Raw genomic sequence first — 17,499 nt, forward strand, 5'->3', positions numbered from 1 at the left:
CCTTGAAGCCAACGTAGGAGCGAGCATCTTCACGTTCACCATTGATCAATTCTCATCCAAAACCACTGTTAATATGTCCAGTCTATTTAAGCAGAGGTCAAATCTGGAAGACCTTTCGTTGACCTTGGAGACATGCAACAGCACCAAAGCTTGTACAGTCATAAGCGGTCAAACCACAGTTCAGACGTGGCAGGCCAGGTTCTTCAGCTCGGTCGCCGGCGACATTTACATCAGGCAGAACGTCGGACAGACCCACGCCAGGGTCCTCACAAACTTGGCAACGATTGGTCAGGTCGGTGCTACGGCAACCAACATCACCATCTTGACGTCGCAGAGTTATGCTAGAGATTGTAAGGCTCTTCTGGATAGTCTGGAACCTTCATCTCTCACCCAGCTTGGGGAACTGAAAGTAGGCAGCCCTCTTACACCCGTCAAGTCTCGTTTGGACCTCGCTAACTTCAGCTCCAACACCCGCTTCGCTCTCCTCAAACTGGGGTCTTCGAGTTATATGTGCGCTGAGATCAGAACAATGGACAGGAAGGAGGTGAGCGCCCTGGTGAACATGAGAGGGGTCAAGGGTTACTTCCTCTTCAGGCAGGACTCGCCGTTCGAAGTCACAAAACTGAGAGTGAATCTGACCAATCTGGGGAGCCGGGTCGGACCCTATCACATCCACCACTTCCCCACACCTCCTATGAGGTCACCGCCGCAGACCACCTGCTCCAACGACAACGTTGGAGGCCATTGGAACCCGTTTGGGATGGACACTAAAGATCCCACCTACCCCTCTGGACCTGGGTCGACCCATGACCGGTATGAAGTAGGGGACCTCAGCGCCAGGCATGGGTCATTAGAGGGTAAAGCTGTGATGGACGCAGTTTTCACAGACTTCAACCTCCCTCTGTTCGGACAGAACAGCATAGTGGGTCGGTCTGTGGTAATCCACCGTCCGGATGGAACTAGGTTCCTGTGCGCCTACATAGGCTACCCAGGAGAGGTGCATGTAGCCAGGGCTACATTCCGTCACCCTGTGGTGGGTATGGTCCAGTTCGTCCAACTCAAGAGCAACCCGTTGTCTGATGTCACAGTCTTCATGGATCTGTCCTATGGGAGACCCTCCGAGACCGCTACGCGTAACCACCACTGGCACATCCACATGTATCCTATCAGCTCGGAGACAGACGCGGACAAGGGGAGGTGTGGGACGACGGGGGACCACTGGAACCCCTTCAACGTGGACACAAAGGATTTGAGCTACGCCCTGCACTGCGGCCCCTCCAGACCCTTTTCCTGTGAGGTGGGGGACCTCTCCAAAAAGCACAGCACCCTCGACCTGGGGACCCGAGTGGGTGGGGCGTCAGCCAAATACTTCTTCACGGATACCACTTCCTGGTTGTCACTTCCCGCCAGGTCGGGCTCCATGATTGGTCGATCGGTGGTGATCCACAGTGCGGAGGGCGCCGCCCCCAGGATAGCCTGTGCTAACCTCACTGAGGTCCGGATGCCCGCGGCGGTCTTGGGCCCCTGGCATGGACCAGGGGTCTCCAGGGGCCAAATCCGGTTCTCCCAGGCTTTCCCTCAGGGCCCAACCATGATGGACGTCTCCCTGGCTGGACTCAGCTCCAGGGCTGGGGGCTACCACGTCCACATGCTGCCTATCAGTACCACAGGTACTATTTCATGTTCTTTATAATGGGAGCCAGATGTCCTTGAGTGTTGTGAAAGTCCTCTAGTCTTCTGAGTGTTTGTTCAGCCTTTGTGTGTATATCTGCTAATTCATTTCAAAGTTGTAACTGTTTTGTAATATGAACAGATTACTTGATCAAATCTTCATTTTCTTAAAACGCAAAGTATCAATCCTTTTCCCTCATTTTGTGAAAGGCGTTTATCAAATAAACCATATTATTATTAATATTACAGGAGAGCCCTGCTCGGACAACAACGTCATGGACCACTTCAACCCCTTCTCCTGGAATGTGTCTGCTTCTCCTGCTGCGGGGTCAGGGACTGTGGATGAATATGAGGCTGGGGACATCAGCGGGAAGTTCGGGATGCTGACGGATCAGAACCAGACACAGACTCGGTATTTGGACGGGAATATGCCGATGACAGGGCCGAACAGTATAGTGGGGAGGTCATTGGTGGTTCACTACACTAACGGATCCAGGTGAGTGTGGGGATTTTGTGTGTGTGTGTGTGTGTGTGTGTGTGTGTGTGTGTGTGTGTGTGTGTGTGTGTGTGTGTGTGTGTGTGTGAGAGAGAGAGAGAGAGAGAGAGAGAGAAAGAGAGAAAGAGAGAGAGAGAGAGAGAGAGAGAGAGAGAGAGAGAGAGAGAGAGAGAGAGAGAGAGAGAGACAGAGAGACAGAGAGACAGAGAGACAGAGAGAGACAGAGAGAGAATGTGTCCTTTGTCATGGGTCTGTATAGCCACAGTTCCCTCCAGGAGTGCTATAAACAGCCAAACCAAAAATACACAAGGGGGAAGATTGTAACAGGTGGTGTGTGATTAATATAAGACTGCTGTAAACTTGGTTCCTCTTTGGGTCACATTTGTGATACCTTGACATTCATGAACGGAACTTCTGACAAAATGTGAATGTTTTACATTATCATACCATTCCTCTTTAGCTCAGTCAGTTCACGCAGAATCATTTCTGACTCAAATCAAACACTGTACTCATGTAAAAGGGAGATCGCTAAATTCACTTTTATTTTTGTTGTTGTATTTTTTTTAAAATGTAACCTTTATTTCACTAGGCAAGTCAGTTAAGAACAAATTCTTACTTACAATGACAGCCTACTGGGGAACAGTGGGTTAACTGCCTTGCTCAGGGGCAGAACAACAGATTTTTACCTTGTCAGACCAGGGATTCGATCCAGAAACACCTTTCGGTTACTGGCCCAACACTCTAGGACACACAGACATTTGAGTCATTTAGCAGATGCTCTTATTCAGAGCGACTTACAGTAAGTAGTGAGTGCATACATTTTCATACTGGTCCCCCATGGGAATTGAACCCACAACCCTGGCATTGTAAGCACCATGCTCTACCAAATGAGCTACACTTGGCTATACAGGACACGGGACAGCGCACATTATTACCTTGAACAACGAGAAGCCAAACAGGTAAAGTAGGGCCTTTATAGGGTAGGATGTCTGGAATACTGTATCCTCATCTCTTGTTGTGGTGTTGACTTATAAAGGGGGTATGTGGTCAGTCTTCTGACTCGGCATAACAGTTTATAACACATCTGAATCATGTTTGCATCCCCTAAATGTTTCATTTTTGAGTCGTTCACAATAATTTCTTTCTTTAATGAGTTCCCAGTTTGTCTGTTTGTGTTTGTGAACTCCAGGATGCGGTGTGCTGACGTCTTAGCTGAGAATGCAACAGATGGACACTGGGTGTTTGCCAAGGCTGTCTTCAAAAGCACGGTGACAGGGACAGTCACACTGGTAAGACCTGGATCTCACCTTTGCTCTCTACAATATTCAGATGGCACAAAAGTACTTCATTGGTTTGAATCCGGTCTAATGCTATTTAAAAAAAAATCCAATAAAGCATTAATTGCCAAATATATACAACAACAAAAAATACTTAATTATTGCCACCAGGGGAAACCTATTTAGACTAATTCTGACCATGAGGAACACAAGAACACGCATCTGCAGGGGTGGATGTTATCCCGTTTATGATACGTCCCAGGAGAGTACCTGGCGAATCATTACAAAGCTGCCACAAAAACATGACACTGTATTTTCTGCTGCGCCAGACAGTGAATTCATTAGTGCTGTGGCAGAGTCCTGTGTGTGACGGTAGGGCGTGTGTCTGGATCTGTGTGTGTATATCTGTGAGTGTTTGTGTTTGTCTATGTGTGTCTATGGCTGTGTTTACACAGGCAGCCCATTTCTGATGTTTTTTTCACTAATTGGTCTTTTGAACAATCAAATTGGTCAAAAGACCAATTTGTGGAAAAATATCAGAATTGGGCTCCCTGTGTAAACACAGCCATGTAGTATTGGCCTGTAAAGTAAGCCCCCAGCCCCCCGACAGCCCCCAGGCAGCCCCCGGCAACCCTCGGCAACCCCCGGCAGCCCCCAGTCTAAAGCACTCAGGAGAACAGCTGTATTTGTCAGGCTCCTATACAGACCTGTGTCCTTCACAGTGTATCTCTATCACTGTTTAGGATGCTTAGAGAACCCATCAAATATCCTTTCAAATATTATGCTCTATCAGATGCAGGATTTGCATGCTCTTTACAGACAGTTCAGAACACCTGGCATGAGCGTCTCATAAAACAAGTGCTAATATAGCTTTGCTGACAGGACAGCAGGTGTTCATGTTCTCAGTGACGTAAGATTGCATAACCTTAAAACACCTGGTTAAATTACATTGACTCAGTAACTAGTCTAACAGTATCCTCTACTGTCTTCAGTCCCATTGACTCAGTAGCTAGTCTAACTGTATCCTCTACTGTCTTCAGTCCCATTGACTCAGTAGCTAGTCTAACAGTATCCTCTACTGTCTTCAGTCCAATTGACTCAGTAACTAGTCTAACAGTATCCTCTACTGTCTTCAGTCTCATTGACTCAGTAGCTAGTCTAACAGTATCCTCTACTGTCTTCAGTCTCATTGACTCAGTAACTAGTCTAACAGTATCCTCTACTGTCTTCAGTCTCATTGACTCAGTAGCTAGTCTAACAGTATCCTCTACTGTCTTCAGTCCCATTGACTCAGTAACTAGTCTAACAGTATCCTCTACTGTCTTCAGTCCCATTGACTCAGTAGCTAGTCTAACAGTATCCTCTACTATCTTCAGTCCCAGCAGACTTTTCTGGATGGCAGCTACAGTGACATCACTCTGGAGGTGGACATACGGTCATCACAGGTGCTAGACGTAAGCATGCATGGACCTCTCGGATCTGTTCAATCTCTTTTAATAGAAACAAAAATTTACGGTCACATTCTCATTGTTATCTAATTTCTAACCTTATCACAGGTAGGTTCCATTGAAAAAGGGAGCCTGGATAAATATCCTATTTTTGTGGCAACAAATAACTTATGTCACATAGTGGCTGTTACCTAGCCTACTATGCAATCTTGGCATCCAGAAATCAATGTCAATCAATCAAATGTATTTATAAAGCCCTTTTTACATCAGCAGTTGACATAAAGTGCTTTTTACAGAAACCCAGCCTAAAACCCCAAAGAGCAAGCAATGCAGACGTAGAAACACAATACAGACGTAGAAGCACAATGCAGACGTAGTGTAACGGTTTTCCTCCTCCTCTTCGTCCGAAGAGGAGGAGTAGGGATTTGACCAAAACGCAGCGTTGTGATACGACATGACTTTTATTTAAACAAGACGAAAACTAAACAAACTTGAGAATTTACAAAATAACAAAACGACGTAGACAGACCTGAACATGGAACTTACATAACTACACGAAGAACTCACGAACAGGAACAGACTACATCAAACGAACGAACAAACGAAACAGTCCCGTGTGGTGCGCAGACACAGACACGGAAGACAATCACCCACAAACAAACAGTGTGAACAGCCAACCTATATATGGTTCTCAATCAGAGGAAAACGTAAAACACCTGTCCCTGATTGAGAACCATATAAGGCTAATTACAAACGACCTAAACATAGAAACACAAAACATAGAATGCCCACCCCAACTCACGCCCTGACCATCTAAACACATACAAAAATAACATAAAACAGGTCAGGAACGTGACACGTAGAAACACAATGCAGACGTAGAAGCACAATGCAGACGTAGAAACACAATGCAGACGTAGAAGCACAACGCAGACGTAGAAACACAATGCAGACGTAGAAGCACAATGCAGACGTAGAAACACAATGCAGACGTAGAAGCACATGCAGACGTAGAAACACAATGCAGACGTAGAAGCACAATGCAGACGTAGAAACACAATGCAGACGTAGAAGCACAATGCAGACGTAGAAACACAATGCAGACGTAGAAACACAATGCAGATGTAGAAGCACAATGCAGACGTAGAAACACAATGCAGACGTAGAAACACAATGCAGACGTAGAAACACAATGCAGACGTAGAAGCACAATGCAGACGTAGAAACACAATGCAGACGTAGAAACACAATGCAGACGTAGAAACACAATACAGACGTAGAAGCACAATACAGACGTAGAAACACAATGCAGACGTAGAAGCACAATACAGACGTAGAAGCACAATGCAGACGTAGAAACACAATGCAGACGTAGAAGCACAATACAGACGTAGAAACACAATGCAGACGTAGAAACACAATGCAGACGTAGAAACACAATACAGACGTAGAAACACAATGCAGACGTAGAAACACAATGCAGACGTAGAAGCACAATGCAGACGTAGAAACACACAATGCAGACGTAGAAGCACAATACAGACGTAGAAGCACAATGCAGACGTAGAAACACAATGCAGACGTAGAAACACACAATGCAGACGTAGAAACACACAATGCAGACGTAGAAACACAATGCAGACGTAGAAACACAATACAGACGTAGAAGCACAATGCAGACGTAGAAACACAATGCAGACGTAGAAACACAATGCAGACGTAGAAGCACAATACAGACGTAGAAGCACAATACAGACGTAGAAGCACAATACAGACGTAGAAGCACAATACAGACGTAGAAGCACAATGCAGACGTAGAAACACAATGCAGACGTAGAAGCACAGAAACACAATGCAGACGTAGAAACACAATGCAGACGTAGAAGCACAATACAGACGTAGAAGCACAATACAGACGTAGAAGCACAATACAGACGTAGAAGCACAATACAGACGTAGAAGCACAATGCAGACGTAGAAACACAATGCAGACGTAGAAGCACAATGCAGACGTAGAAACACAATGCAGACGTAGAAACACAATGCAGACGTAGAAACACACTACAGACGTAGAAACACACTGCAGACGTAGAAACACAATGCAGACGTAGAAGCACAATACAGACGTAGAAGCACAATACAGACGTAGAAGCACAATACAGACGTAGAAGCAATGTAGAAACAAATCAGCTGCTCTGTAACATTTTAATGTCTGTCACTAGAGTCTATCTACTGTAGAATCCTATCACAGGTTCTATTAGAAAAGGGAAGCTGTATAAAAAGAATGGTATAACATCAGAGAAAAAAATCATGTTTTCCCCACTGTAACCAGGTAACAGAGGTTTCCTGGATCATCACTGGTAAAGGCTCTGAGGTGAACGACAACCAGTGTACCAGTGTTGGGGACACGTTTAACCCCTTCAACATGGAAGCTGGGGTGAGTTTATTCTCTCATTTTCACTTACAATACATCATGGCCCTTCTTCATGAAGTGTCTAGGATAGATCAGACTCTGAGACACTTTATGGATAAGGGCCCAGTACATAGCCATCATAGGAGAATTTCTCCCACTATGTAGCGCTAATCTCAGCTTTATTTCAACTTTAAAATTCCACTTGATCAACAAGTCTTATGGAATCCAACGGAACTGTGTTTGATATTCCATCGAATCTTTGTCTTTGACAATGTCACAGTTGTTGGGCTTTGAGTTTGCAAGAAAGGCATTTCACTGTACTTATGCACGTGACATTAAAACTTGAAACTACACCACAACCACATACTTCACAATGTTCTCAAAACCAGAAGTGGAAGTGTTTGTTGGAATTGGTTTCAGTAGAATTAGAACGAGTAGAACAGTCGTGGAACCTCTGACCCAGCCCTATTGACTTGAATGGGGACATCCCTTCTAGTAATTCTATTTCTATGGTTGGTTCCATCCTCTGCTCTGTTCTGTTCTCTCTCAGAACTCCAGTTGTTCCCGTGACAACGCTCTGAGTTGTGAGGTGGGAGACCTGACGAACAGACAGGGGACAGTCAGCCTGACACACAGACAGCTGTACACCGACACCAGCATACAACTGGCTGGGGACTACACAGGTAACACACAAGCATGTACGCACACACACAGAGACACACACACACACAGCACTGTAAGCTGGACCAGACAGAATACAGACAGCTGTACTCAGACACCAGCATACAAATGTCAGGGGAGTACACAGGATTATTCAGTATTCAGAAATCTAGACTCCTTTAGGATGCACATGAAACATAATATTGATGTATTGTCATTGCACACTCACCGAACTGCAATCCAAAACTGTTGCATCACATTGTTTCCCAAGAGAATCAAGTTCACCAGAAAAATGTCAACCACCTCCACTATTAGGGGATATGTCATGTGTGAAACAACAAGGTCATTTAGGTGATAATATAAAAAGTATATTTCTGACTTTGGTGCTGTTGTTGATGTTGTTGTTGTAGTGGTCCACAGGTCCCTGGTCCTGAGGAGCGGCAGCGATGTCTTGGCGTGTGCCATCATTCTTCCAGAATCCCCCTGGGCAGAGCAGACCTTCCCCAACGTCATGTCTTTCAGCAGGTGGGTGGGATTGGGTATTAAACCGCCTGTGAACTCAAGACTGTGTTAGCCCATCAAGCTAAGACCTACAGGCGTTAGTGTTGGGAGCCAATATGTGAGACTGATCGCGTATTAAACCGTGGAACTGGAGAGGGAATGAGGAAGAGAGTGTTAAATGTAATTAGACTACTTGTTTTTAATACTTGAGTACCTGGAACTTACATTTATGGGGAATATTTCAACCATCAAGGAAACACCAGTATTATCTCGCTCTGTGGAAAGGGTTCTAACTGGAACCCAAAAGGGTTCTACAAAGGGTTATCCTATGGGAACAGCCGAAGAACCCTTTTAGGTTCTAGATAGCACCTTTTTTTCAAAGAGTGTATTCTCACCACCTCCTCAGCCAGCCACCACACGTGCCACACCTGTATAAGACGATGGAGGGTTCATTGACAACAATGTGACACAACTCATTGATCATATCTTCATAGAGGGTTTGGCCCAGGGCCAATAGTCGAACCATGAAAACAATCCAACCATATCTCAAATGCTTTACATGATAATACACCATCACTAATCCTGAATTATGGGATTACAGTACATCATCATGAATTCATATACGCTGAGTGTACAAAACATTAGGAACACCTTCTCTTTCCATGACAGACTGACCAGGTGAATCCAGGTGAAATCTACAATATGATCCCTTAATGATGTCACTTGTTAAATCCACTTCAATCAGTGTAGATGAAGGGGAGGAGACATGTTAAAGAAGGATTTTTATGCCTTGAGACACTTGAGACATGGATCGTGTGTTTCATTCAGAGGATGAATGGGCAAGACAACATATTTAGGTGCCTTTGAACAGGGTATGATTGTAGGTGCCAGGCATATTGGGTTGAGTCAAGAACTGCAACGCTGCTTTTCACGCTCAACAGTTTCTCGTGTGTATCAAGAATGGTCCACCACCCAAAGGACATCCAGCCAACTTGACACAGCTGTGGAAAACAATGTAATCAACATTGGCCAGCATACTGTTCTTAATGTTTTGTATACTCAATATCACACAGATGGGTTGTTATGTGCCTTTTACTGAGGAGTGGCTTCCGTCTGGCAACTCTACAGTAAAGGCCTGATTGGTAGAATGCTGCAGAGATGGTTGTCCTTCTGGAAGGTTCTCCCATCTCCACAAAGGAACTCTGGAGCTCTGTCAGAGTGACCATCGGGTTCTTGGTTACCTCACTGACCAAGGCCCTTCTCCCCCGATTGCTCAGTTTGGTCAGGCGGCCAGCTCTAGGAAGAGTCTTGGTGGTCCCAAACTTCTTCCATTTAAGAATGATGGAGGCGACTGTGTTCTTGGGGACCTTCAATGCTGCAGAACATTTTTGGTACCCTTCCCCAGATTTGTGCCTCAACACAATCCTGTCTCAGAGCTCTATGGACAATTCCTTCGACCTCATGGCTTGGTTTTTGCTCTGACATGTGTAACAGTATAACTTTAGTACGTCCCCTCGCCCCGACGCGAACCAGGGACCCTCTGCACACATCAACAACTGACACCCACGAAGCGTCGTTACCCATCGCTCCACAAAAGCCGCGGCCCTTGCAGAGCAAGGGGAAACCCTACTTCAGGTCTCAGAGCAAGTGACGTAACCGATTGAAATGCTATTAGCGCGTACCCGCTAACTAGCTAGCCATTTCACATCCGTTACACTCACCCCCCTTTCAACCTCCTCCTTTTCCGCAGCAACCAGTGATCCGGGTCAACAGCATCAATGTAACAGTATAACTTTATGGCCGTCCCCTCGCCCCGACACGGGCGCGAACCAGGGACCCTCTGCACACATCAACAACTGACACCCACGAAGCGTCGTTACCCATCGCTCCACAAAAGCCACGGCCCTTGCAGAGCAAGGGGAAACCCTACTTCAGGTCTCAGAGCAAGTGACGTAACCGATTGAAATGCTATTAGCGCGTACCCGCTAACTAGCTAGCCATTTCACATCCGTTACACATGCACTGTCAACTGTGGGACCTTATATAGACAAGTGTGTGCCTTTCCAAATCATGTCCAATCAATTGAATTTACCACAGGTGGACTCCAATGAAGTTGTAGAAACATCTCAAAGATGATCAATGGAAACAGGATGCACTGAGCTCAATTTCGAGTCTCATAGCAAAGGGTCTGAATACTTATGTAAATAAGCTATTTCAGTTTTTAATTTTTAATAAATTACCAAACATTTATAAAAACATGTTTTTCGCTTTGTCATTATGGGATATTGTGTGTAGATTGATGAGGATTTATTTTTTTAATACATTTTAGAATGTCTAACATAACAAAATGTGAAAAAAGTACAGGGGTCTGAATACTTTCTGAATGCTCTGTATATATCACAGGATGTTGGTTGCACCTTAATTGGGGAGAACGGGATCGTGATAATGACTGGAGCGGAATCAGTGGAATGGTACAATATACATAAAACACATGGTTTCCAGGTATTTGATGCCATTCCATTTGCTCCGTTCCGGCCATTATTATGCAGCCTCTGTATGTATGCATGTATGTATGTATGTATGTATGTATGTATGTATGTATGTATGTATGTATGTATGTATATATGTATGTATGTATGTATGTATGTATGTATGTATGTATGTTGTCAAATTGTATATTTTCCCAACAAAATATAAAAACAACAATACAAATTGTCTATTGTTCATTTTTCTCTCCAGATATGACTTCCGCAATAGGGTGGCAGAGGTCCTAGAGGTGAACATGTCCAGGGTCACCATCCTTCCAGGGTCTCCTCTAGCCACAGTGGACGGACCATGCCAGAAAGTCAGCTTCCTTGTCTCAGGTACAGCCAATAATAGAGTGCTGTATGTGTATGGGTACAGCACAGTGATTCACTATATTCTTTGATCAAAGAAGAAAAAAAGAAGAAACCTTTTATGTCTCCGAATTACAGAGGCAGTGGCACTGAAGACACATTTAAAACATGACATGGGTAATTCTTGTCTGTGCCCATGCTATTACCAGCTTCCTTATCTCAGGTACAGCTGATGACATACAGAAGTATATTGTTTGTCTATGGTTCAGCGCAATGATGCCCAATATTCCTTTATCAAAATCTGCCTGAAAGCGTGTTCTCTTTGAATTTCTATATTGTTCAAAAGTTACATTCTTTCCAAATAAGACACAGACAAGTGTTCCAGCACAAACACTGATAATTGTGGCAAAGTCAAAACATTACAGAATAAATTATTGTCTGTGCCCATGATAATATACCAAGTCCCCTCTCCTGACCCTAAAACTGAACAGGGAGTAAGGTGTAAAAGGAAGTGGGTTGCGCTGATGAATCAGATCAGCCTAAAACATCTGACAGTGCATGTGGGGGAATTGTTTTAACAATAACAATAAAGTGTAAAGTCCCAGTGCAGTCGAAAAGTGATATTCCTGTGTTTTACAATATATATTTTTCCTCACCATGAGGTTAAAATATAATTATGATAATGCTCTTTTAATGTAAGAGCTGTTTGAAAAGACTGAAATTCTTACCTGTTTTAGTGGGATGGCGCTTTAGCCTGCCTGGTGACACCACCAGGTGGTAAATTAGTTAATAGACCAATAAGAAAGAGTTCCAAATCTTTCTGCCAATAACAGCTAATTTTCATTTTTCCGCTCCCCACTCAGACCACTCAGTCCTAGCAAAATTATAGCTTGAGAAATTGCTCTTTGCTATTTTTGACCATTTTAAATCACAGCAAGGTACTTAATTGTTACCCAGAAATGATTTGATATTGAGAAAACGGCTGCATTGGACCTTTAAGCACTTGTGAGGGAGATCCCCTAGGGCTTATAGTCTACGAGGCTACAGCGTCTTCAGAAAAACAATAAAGTATCTTCCTCAGTGAGTCATTGAAAGTAGTGAGAAGTTAGTCACCCATATTCAGAAGTGGTTTCAGGACAGGTTCACTGCAGAGGTGTTGAAGCGATGACAGTAATTCAAGTAAGAATGACAGCTACTGCACATTGTTGTCCCTCATTTGAAGGTAAACGTCAGTTCAAGTCAAATACTAACAGTGACAATAAGCGTAGGTCTATCACCAGTCTAACGTTATATTGGAAAGGTCAAATCAAATCAAATGTTATTGGTCACATACAGATGTTAGCAGATGCTATTGCGAGTGTAGCGAAATGCTTGTGCTTCTAGTTCCGACAGTGCAGCAATATCTAACAAGTAATCTTAACATTCCACAACAACTACCTAATACACACAAATCTAAGTAAAGGAATGGAATAGAATATATACATATAAATATATGGATGAGCAATGACCGAGCGGCATAGGCAAGATGCAATTGATGGTATAAAATACAGTATATACATATGAGATGAGTAATGCAAGATATGTAAACATTATTAAAGTGGCATTATTAAAGTGACTAGTGATGCATTTATTAAAGTGGCCAATGATTTCAAGTCTGTATGTAGGCAGCAGCCTTTCTGAGTTAGTGATGGCTGTTTAACAGTCTGATGGTCTTGAGATAGAAGCTATTTTTCAGTCTCTCGGTCCCAACTTTGATGCACCTGTACTGACCTCGCCTTCTGGATGGTAGCAGGGTGAACAGGCAGTGACTCGGGTGGTTGTTGTCCTTGATGATCTTTTTGGCCTTCCTGTTACATCGGGTGCTGTAGGGGCATGTAGTTTGCCCCTGGTGATGCGTTGTGCAAACCGCACCACCCTCTTGAGAGCCCTGCGGTGGTTGTGGGCATTGCCGTTGCCGTACCAGGCAGTGATACAGCCCGACAGGGTGCTCTCAATTGTGCATCTGTAAAAGTTTGTGAGGGTTTTAGGTGACAAGCCAAATTTATTCAGCCTCCTGAAGTCCAAGATCATCTCCTTTGTTTTGTTGACGTTGGGTGGGAGGTTGTTTTCCTGACACCACACTCCGAGTGCCGGCACCTCCTCCCTATAGGCTGTCTCGTCGTTGTTGGTAATCAAGCCTACTACTGTTGTGCCGTCTGCAAACTTGATGAATGAGTTGGAGGAGTGCATGGCCACACAGTCATGGGTGAACAGGGAGTACAGGAGGGGGCTGAGCACGGACCCTTGTGGGGCCCCAATGTTGAGGATCAACGAAGTGGAGATGTTGTTTGCTTCCTTCACCACCTGGGAGCGGCCCGTCAGGAAGTCCAGGACCCAATTCCACAGGGTGGGGTTGAGACCCAGGGTTAATGATGAGCTTGGAGGGTACTATGATGTTGAATGCTGAGCTGTAGTCAATGAACAGCATTCTTACATAGGTATTCCTCTTGTCCAGATGGGATAGGGCAGTGTGCAGTGTGATGGCAATTGCATCGTCTGTGGACCTATTGGGGCGATACACAAATTGAAGTGGGTCTAGGGTGACAGGTAAGGTGGAGGTGATATGATCCTTGACTAGTCTCTCAAAGCACTTCATGATGACAGAAGTGAGTACTACGGGGCGATAGTCATTTAGTTCCGTTACCTTTGCCTTCTTGGGTACAAGTACAATAGTGGCCATCTTGAAGCATGTGGGGACAGCAGACTGGGATAGGGAGAGATTGAATATGTCCGTAAACACATCAGCCAGCTGGTCTGCGCATGCTCTGAGGACGTGGTTAGGTATGCTGTCTGAGCCGGCAGCCTTGCGAGGGTAAACACGTTTAAATGTCTTACTCACGTCAGCCACCGAGAAGGAGAGCCCACAGTCCTTGGTAGCGGGCCACGTCTGTGGCACTGTATTATCCTCAAAGCGGGCAAAGAAGGTGTTTAGGTGTGTTTGTGTGTGTGTCCATTTACATATTTGGAAATCTATGTTGGAATCTAGTTTCTTCGAGGCCATGACACACTACTTTAGTCAAAAGCATTCACCTGGAATGTAAACCTATTGTTTACATCTGAAACGTTATAATTATGTTGTCTGAGTAATTGAACATCACACCACTTATATAGTTGTCTTTGTCATTAAAGTGTCACAACTGACAGTCAGGTAGAGAGGAAATGGAGGTGCTGAAACATGAGTTGTGGGTGTTGGTGAGCAGAGGATTGCCTTTTTGAAGAATGAGGAGGTAGGCTGCTCACAGATGGTTTGCAGGACACAGATTAAGCCTTGTATAATGGAGAAAAACAACTCCTCCTCATGCTACAGAGCAATTACCAGGGTTTTTGTGTGTCGTTTTCAATGAACTGTCAAATCGTGGGAGTCTGTGTAGATGCTATGCTAGGTGTTGATTCTTCCCTCCATTAAGCTTTGTTGTTTTCTAAGCCCTTGTGTCCCACTCTGAGAGCTACTCGGAGATAGTTGTGTTCCAATGGCACCCTATTCCCTACATAGTGCACTACTTTTAACAGAACCCTAATGGACCTGATCAAAAGTAGTGCACTAAGTAGCTAGCTGCTCAGGCCTCTGTGTCTGTCCAGACAATGAATAATTCTGCCCATTCAAAAGCCTTACAAAACCTAGAAAAACTACTGGGTAACCTGATGCAGGAGTTAAGTGTCTGGCTATTCTCTATAGTGTACTACTTTTGACCAAAGCCCTATGCACGCTGGTCAAAAGTAGTGCACTAAGTAGGGAATAGGGTGCCCTTTGGGATGCAGCCTGTGTCCCCCTCCAAGTTGTCTGTCCCAGTAGGACAGAGGAGAGCAGTGTATGGAGAAGTGGTAGCACAGTATAGCACAGACAGGATGGCCTTTATGACATCAGAAGAACCCAGTGGAACGTTCTCAGTCTAGGACTGCCCGACGAAGACATACAGAGTTGTGAATGATAAACTATCTTTGTGAAGAAAGTTGATTTGTCTCATATAAAAACATAGTTTTTCCTTGATCTGGGTACTCAGACTAGGCTGTAGAATTATTTATTGAACCTTTATTTTATAAGGGAGTCATACTGAGACAATAAATTACAGAAAATACACACTTGAAAATATAAATACAAAATGCAAGCATTAAAAAAAACACTTTCATAAAAAACAAAGACATTCATCAGTAATAAGGTCCTCAATCAGCTTTCTGAATTGCCCTAGAGGCACCAGAACTTCACATTTAACATTTTGAAGATTGTTCCACAAATAATGTGCAAGAAAACTAAAGCTGATTTACCTAACTCTGAGAGACCAAAGGAATCTACAGAGTTAGTCATCCCTGAGACCGGGTGTGGTAGCTAGTATGACTAAAGTTTAGTAATGATGTTAGGAACATTGGAACTTTTTGTAAAAGGGCTTCATAAATGAAAACATAGCAATGTATCAACCTACGTGACATCAAAGAGGGCCAACCAACTTTCTGGTAGAGAATGCGTGATATACCATCCAAGCTTTCGCAGACTCCAAAACAATCTTTACACAATATTCCCAGTTTAGGGAAGCCTGATGAAGACATTACAGGGGAGAATAAAGTGGCAATAACATTGTAATAATACTATGGCAACTCACAATGCTACATACTACTGTGACTTTTAATAACCAATACCCTGTTGACTTCCAGGGGAGGTGAGTACGGACAAGATGAACTCTATCAAAGACAGTGACAAGATGGGCATCTTCAAGCAGGCAGAAGGTTGCTCAAGTAAGTACACCACTGACACTCACACACCCACCCACCCACACACACCCAATACAGTAGGTGTGATAGTGTAATACTGAACAGAAACATACAAATAAACCTTACTGTGTAGACGTATTAATGTAATACAATCTTTCATCTCAATGTTCATTTAAACAGGAAGTTCTGGACAACTGCTGGAGCCTGGGCGATATCTGGTGATGTTGACGATAGCTGCAGCCTACTTCCTACACTCTCTGATCCAGCAGTAGTTTATACTGTAGATCTAGGTTTGCATCCCAAATGGCACCCTATTCCCCATATAGTGCACTACTTCTGACCAGAGATTTAAAAAAATAATAAAAAAAATTCACCTTTATTTAACCAGGTAGGCCAGTTGAGAACAAGCTCTCATTTACAACTGCGACCTGGCCATGGCAGTGCGACACAAACAATAACACAGAGCTACACATGGAATAAACAAACGTACAGTCAATAACACAATAGAAAAAATCTATATACATTGTGTGCAAATGAGGTAAGATTAGGGAGGTATGGCAATAAATAGGCTGTAGTGGCGAAGTAATTACAATTTAGCAGTTAAACTGGAGTGATAGATGTGCAGAAAATGAATGTGCAAGTAGAGATATTGGGGTGCAAAGGAGCAAAAAAAAAATATATAACAATATGGGGATGAGGTAGTTGGATGGGCTATTTACAGATGGGCTATGTACAGGTGCAATGATCTGTGAGCTGCTCTGACAGCTGATGCTTAAAGTTAGTGAGGGAGATATGAGTCTCCAGCTTCAGTGATTTTTGAAATTCATTCCAGCCATTGGCAGCAGAGAACTGGAACTGGAAGGAAAGGCGGCCAAAGGTGGAATTGACTTTGTTGGTGACCAGTGAAATATACCTGCTGGAGCGCATGCTACAGGTGGGTGCTGCTATGGGGACCAGTGAGCTAAGATAAGGCGGGGCTTTACCTAGCAAAGACTTGGGCTTTGGTCAAAAGTAGTGCACTATAAAGGGAATAGGGGGCCATTTGGGCATAGCCCTAACCCTCACTTTGAATCAACACTGGAACTGTCAAATATTCCTATTTTCTAAACTGCAATGAAGTCTATATTTTGATGATCTTTTTGTCATTGATCTGAATGGTGTGGGTTTGAATTTACTCTTGAAGCAAGCATTTTTTTGTTTATTTGTTTTTTATCCTAGATATAAAAAATATATATACTTTAGATGCCAACTTCCTGTATTATATTGTAAATATTCCACATTTGGATAAATATGAATGAGTATACTGTTTCAGCCCAATATCCAGAACATCAAAGCAAACGTAATAGAGCAACAATTGTTAATTGTCCTTCCCTGTCCAATTACTGTATCAAAAATGCAATTTGAAGGAAAGAGATGCTGTAAATGTATGCAAATGTGTCCCATTGTATGTATG

General features: G+C 43.8%; 1 protein-coding gene across 1 annotated transcript; it reads left to right on the forward strand.

The window, feature by feature from the left end:
* The first annotated feature begins 679 nt into the window (after nt 1-679).
* Nucleotides 680-16,360, forward strand: cusr (Copper-only SOD repeat protein). Its single transcript, XM_038979281.1, has 10 exons — nt 680-1,670; nt 1,921-2,167; nt 3,357-3,456; nt 4,821-4,898; nt 7,225-7,329; nt 7,856-7,988; nt 8,376-8,490; nt 11,206-11,330; nt 15,990-16,070; nt 16,227-16,360. Exons 1-10 carry the CDS (start codon nt 695-697, stop codon nt 16,316-16,318), a joined length of 2,052 nt encoding a protein of 683 aa, XP_038835209.1. The 5' UTR covers nt 680-694; the 3' UTR covers nt 16,319-16,360.
* Nucleotides 16,361-17,499: the final 1,139 nt, after the last annotated feature.

The sequence above is a fragment of the Salvelinus namaycush genome, chromosome 39, assembly GCF_016432855.1.
Source record: "Salvelinus namaycush isolate Seneca chromosome 39, SaNama_1.0, whole genome shotgun sequence".
Classification (NCBI taxonomy): Eukaryota; Metazoa; Chordata; class Actinopteri; order Salmoniformes; family Salmonidae; genus Salvelinus; species Salvelinus namaycush.

Bases quoted from the DNA above. Each gene is read 5' to 3' on its own strand.
- cusr (XM_038979281.1), top strand. From the start codon at position 695: ATGAGGTCACCGCCGCAGACCACCTGCTCCAACGACAACGTTGGAGGC. The intron at 3,457-4,820 runs GTAAGACCTGGA...TACTATCTTCAG, and splicing joins TGACAGGGACAGTCACACTG to TCCCAGCAGACTTTTCTGGA. The intron at 7,330-7,855 runs GTGAGTTTATTC...GTTCTCTCTCAG, and splicing joins CCTTCAACATGGAAGCTGGG to AACTCCAGTTGTTCCCGTGA.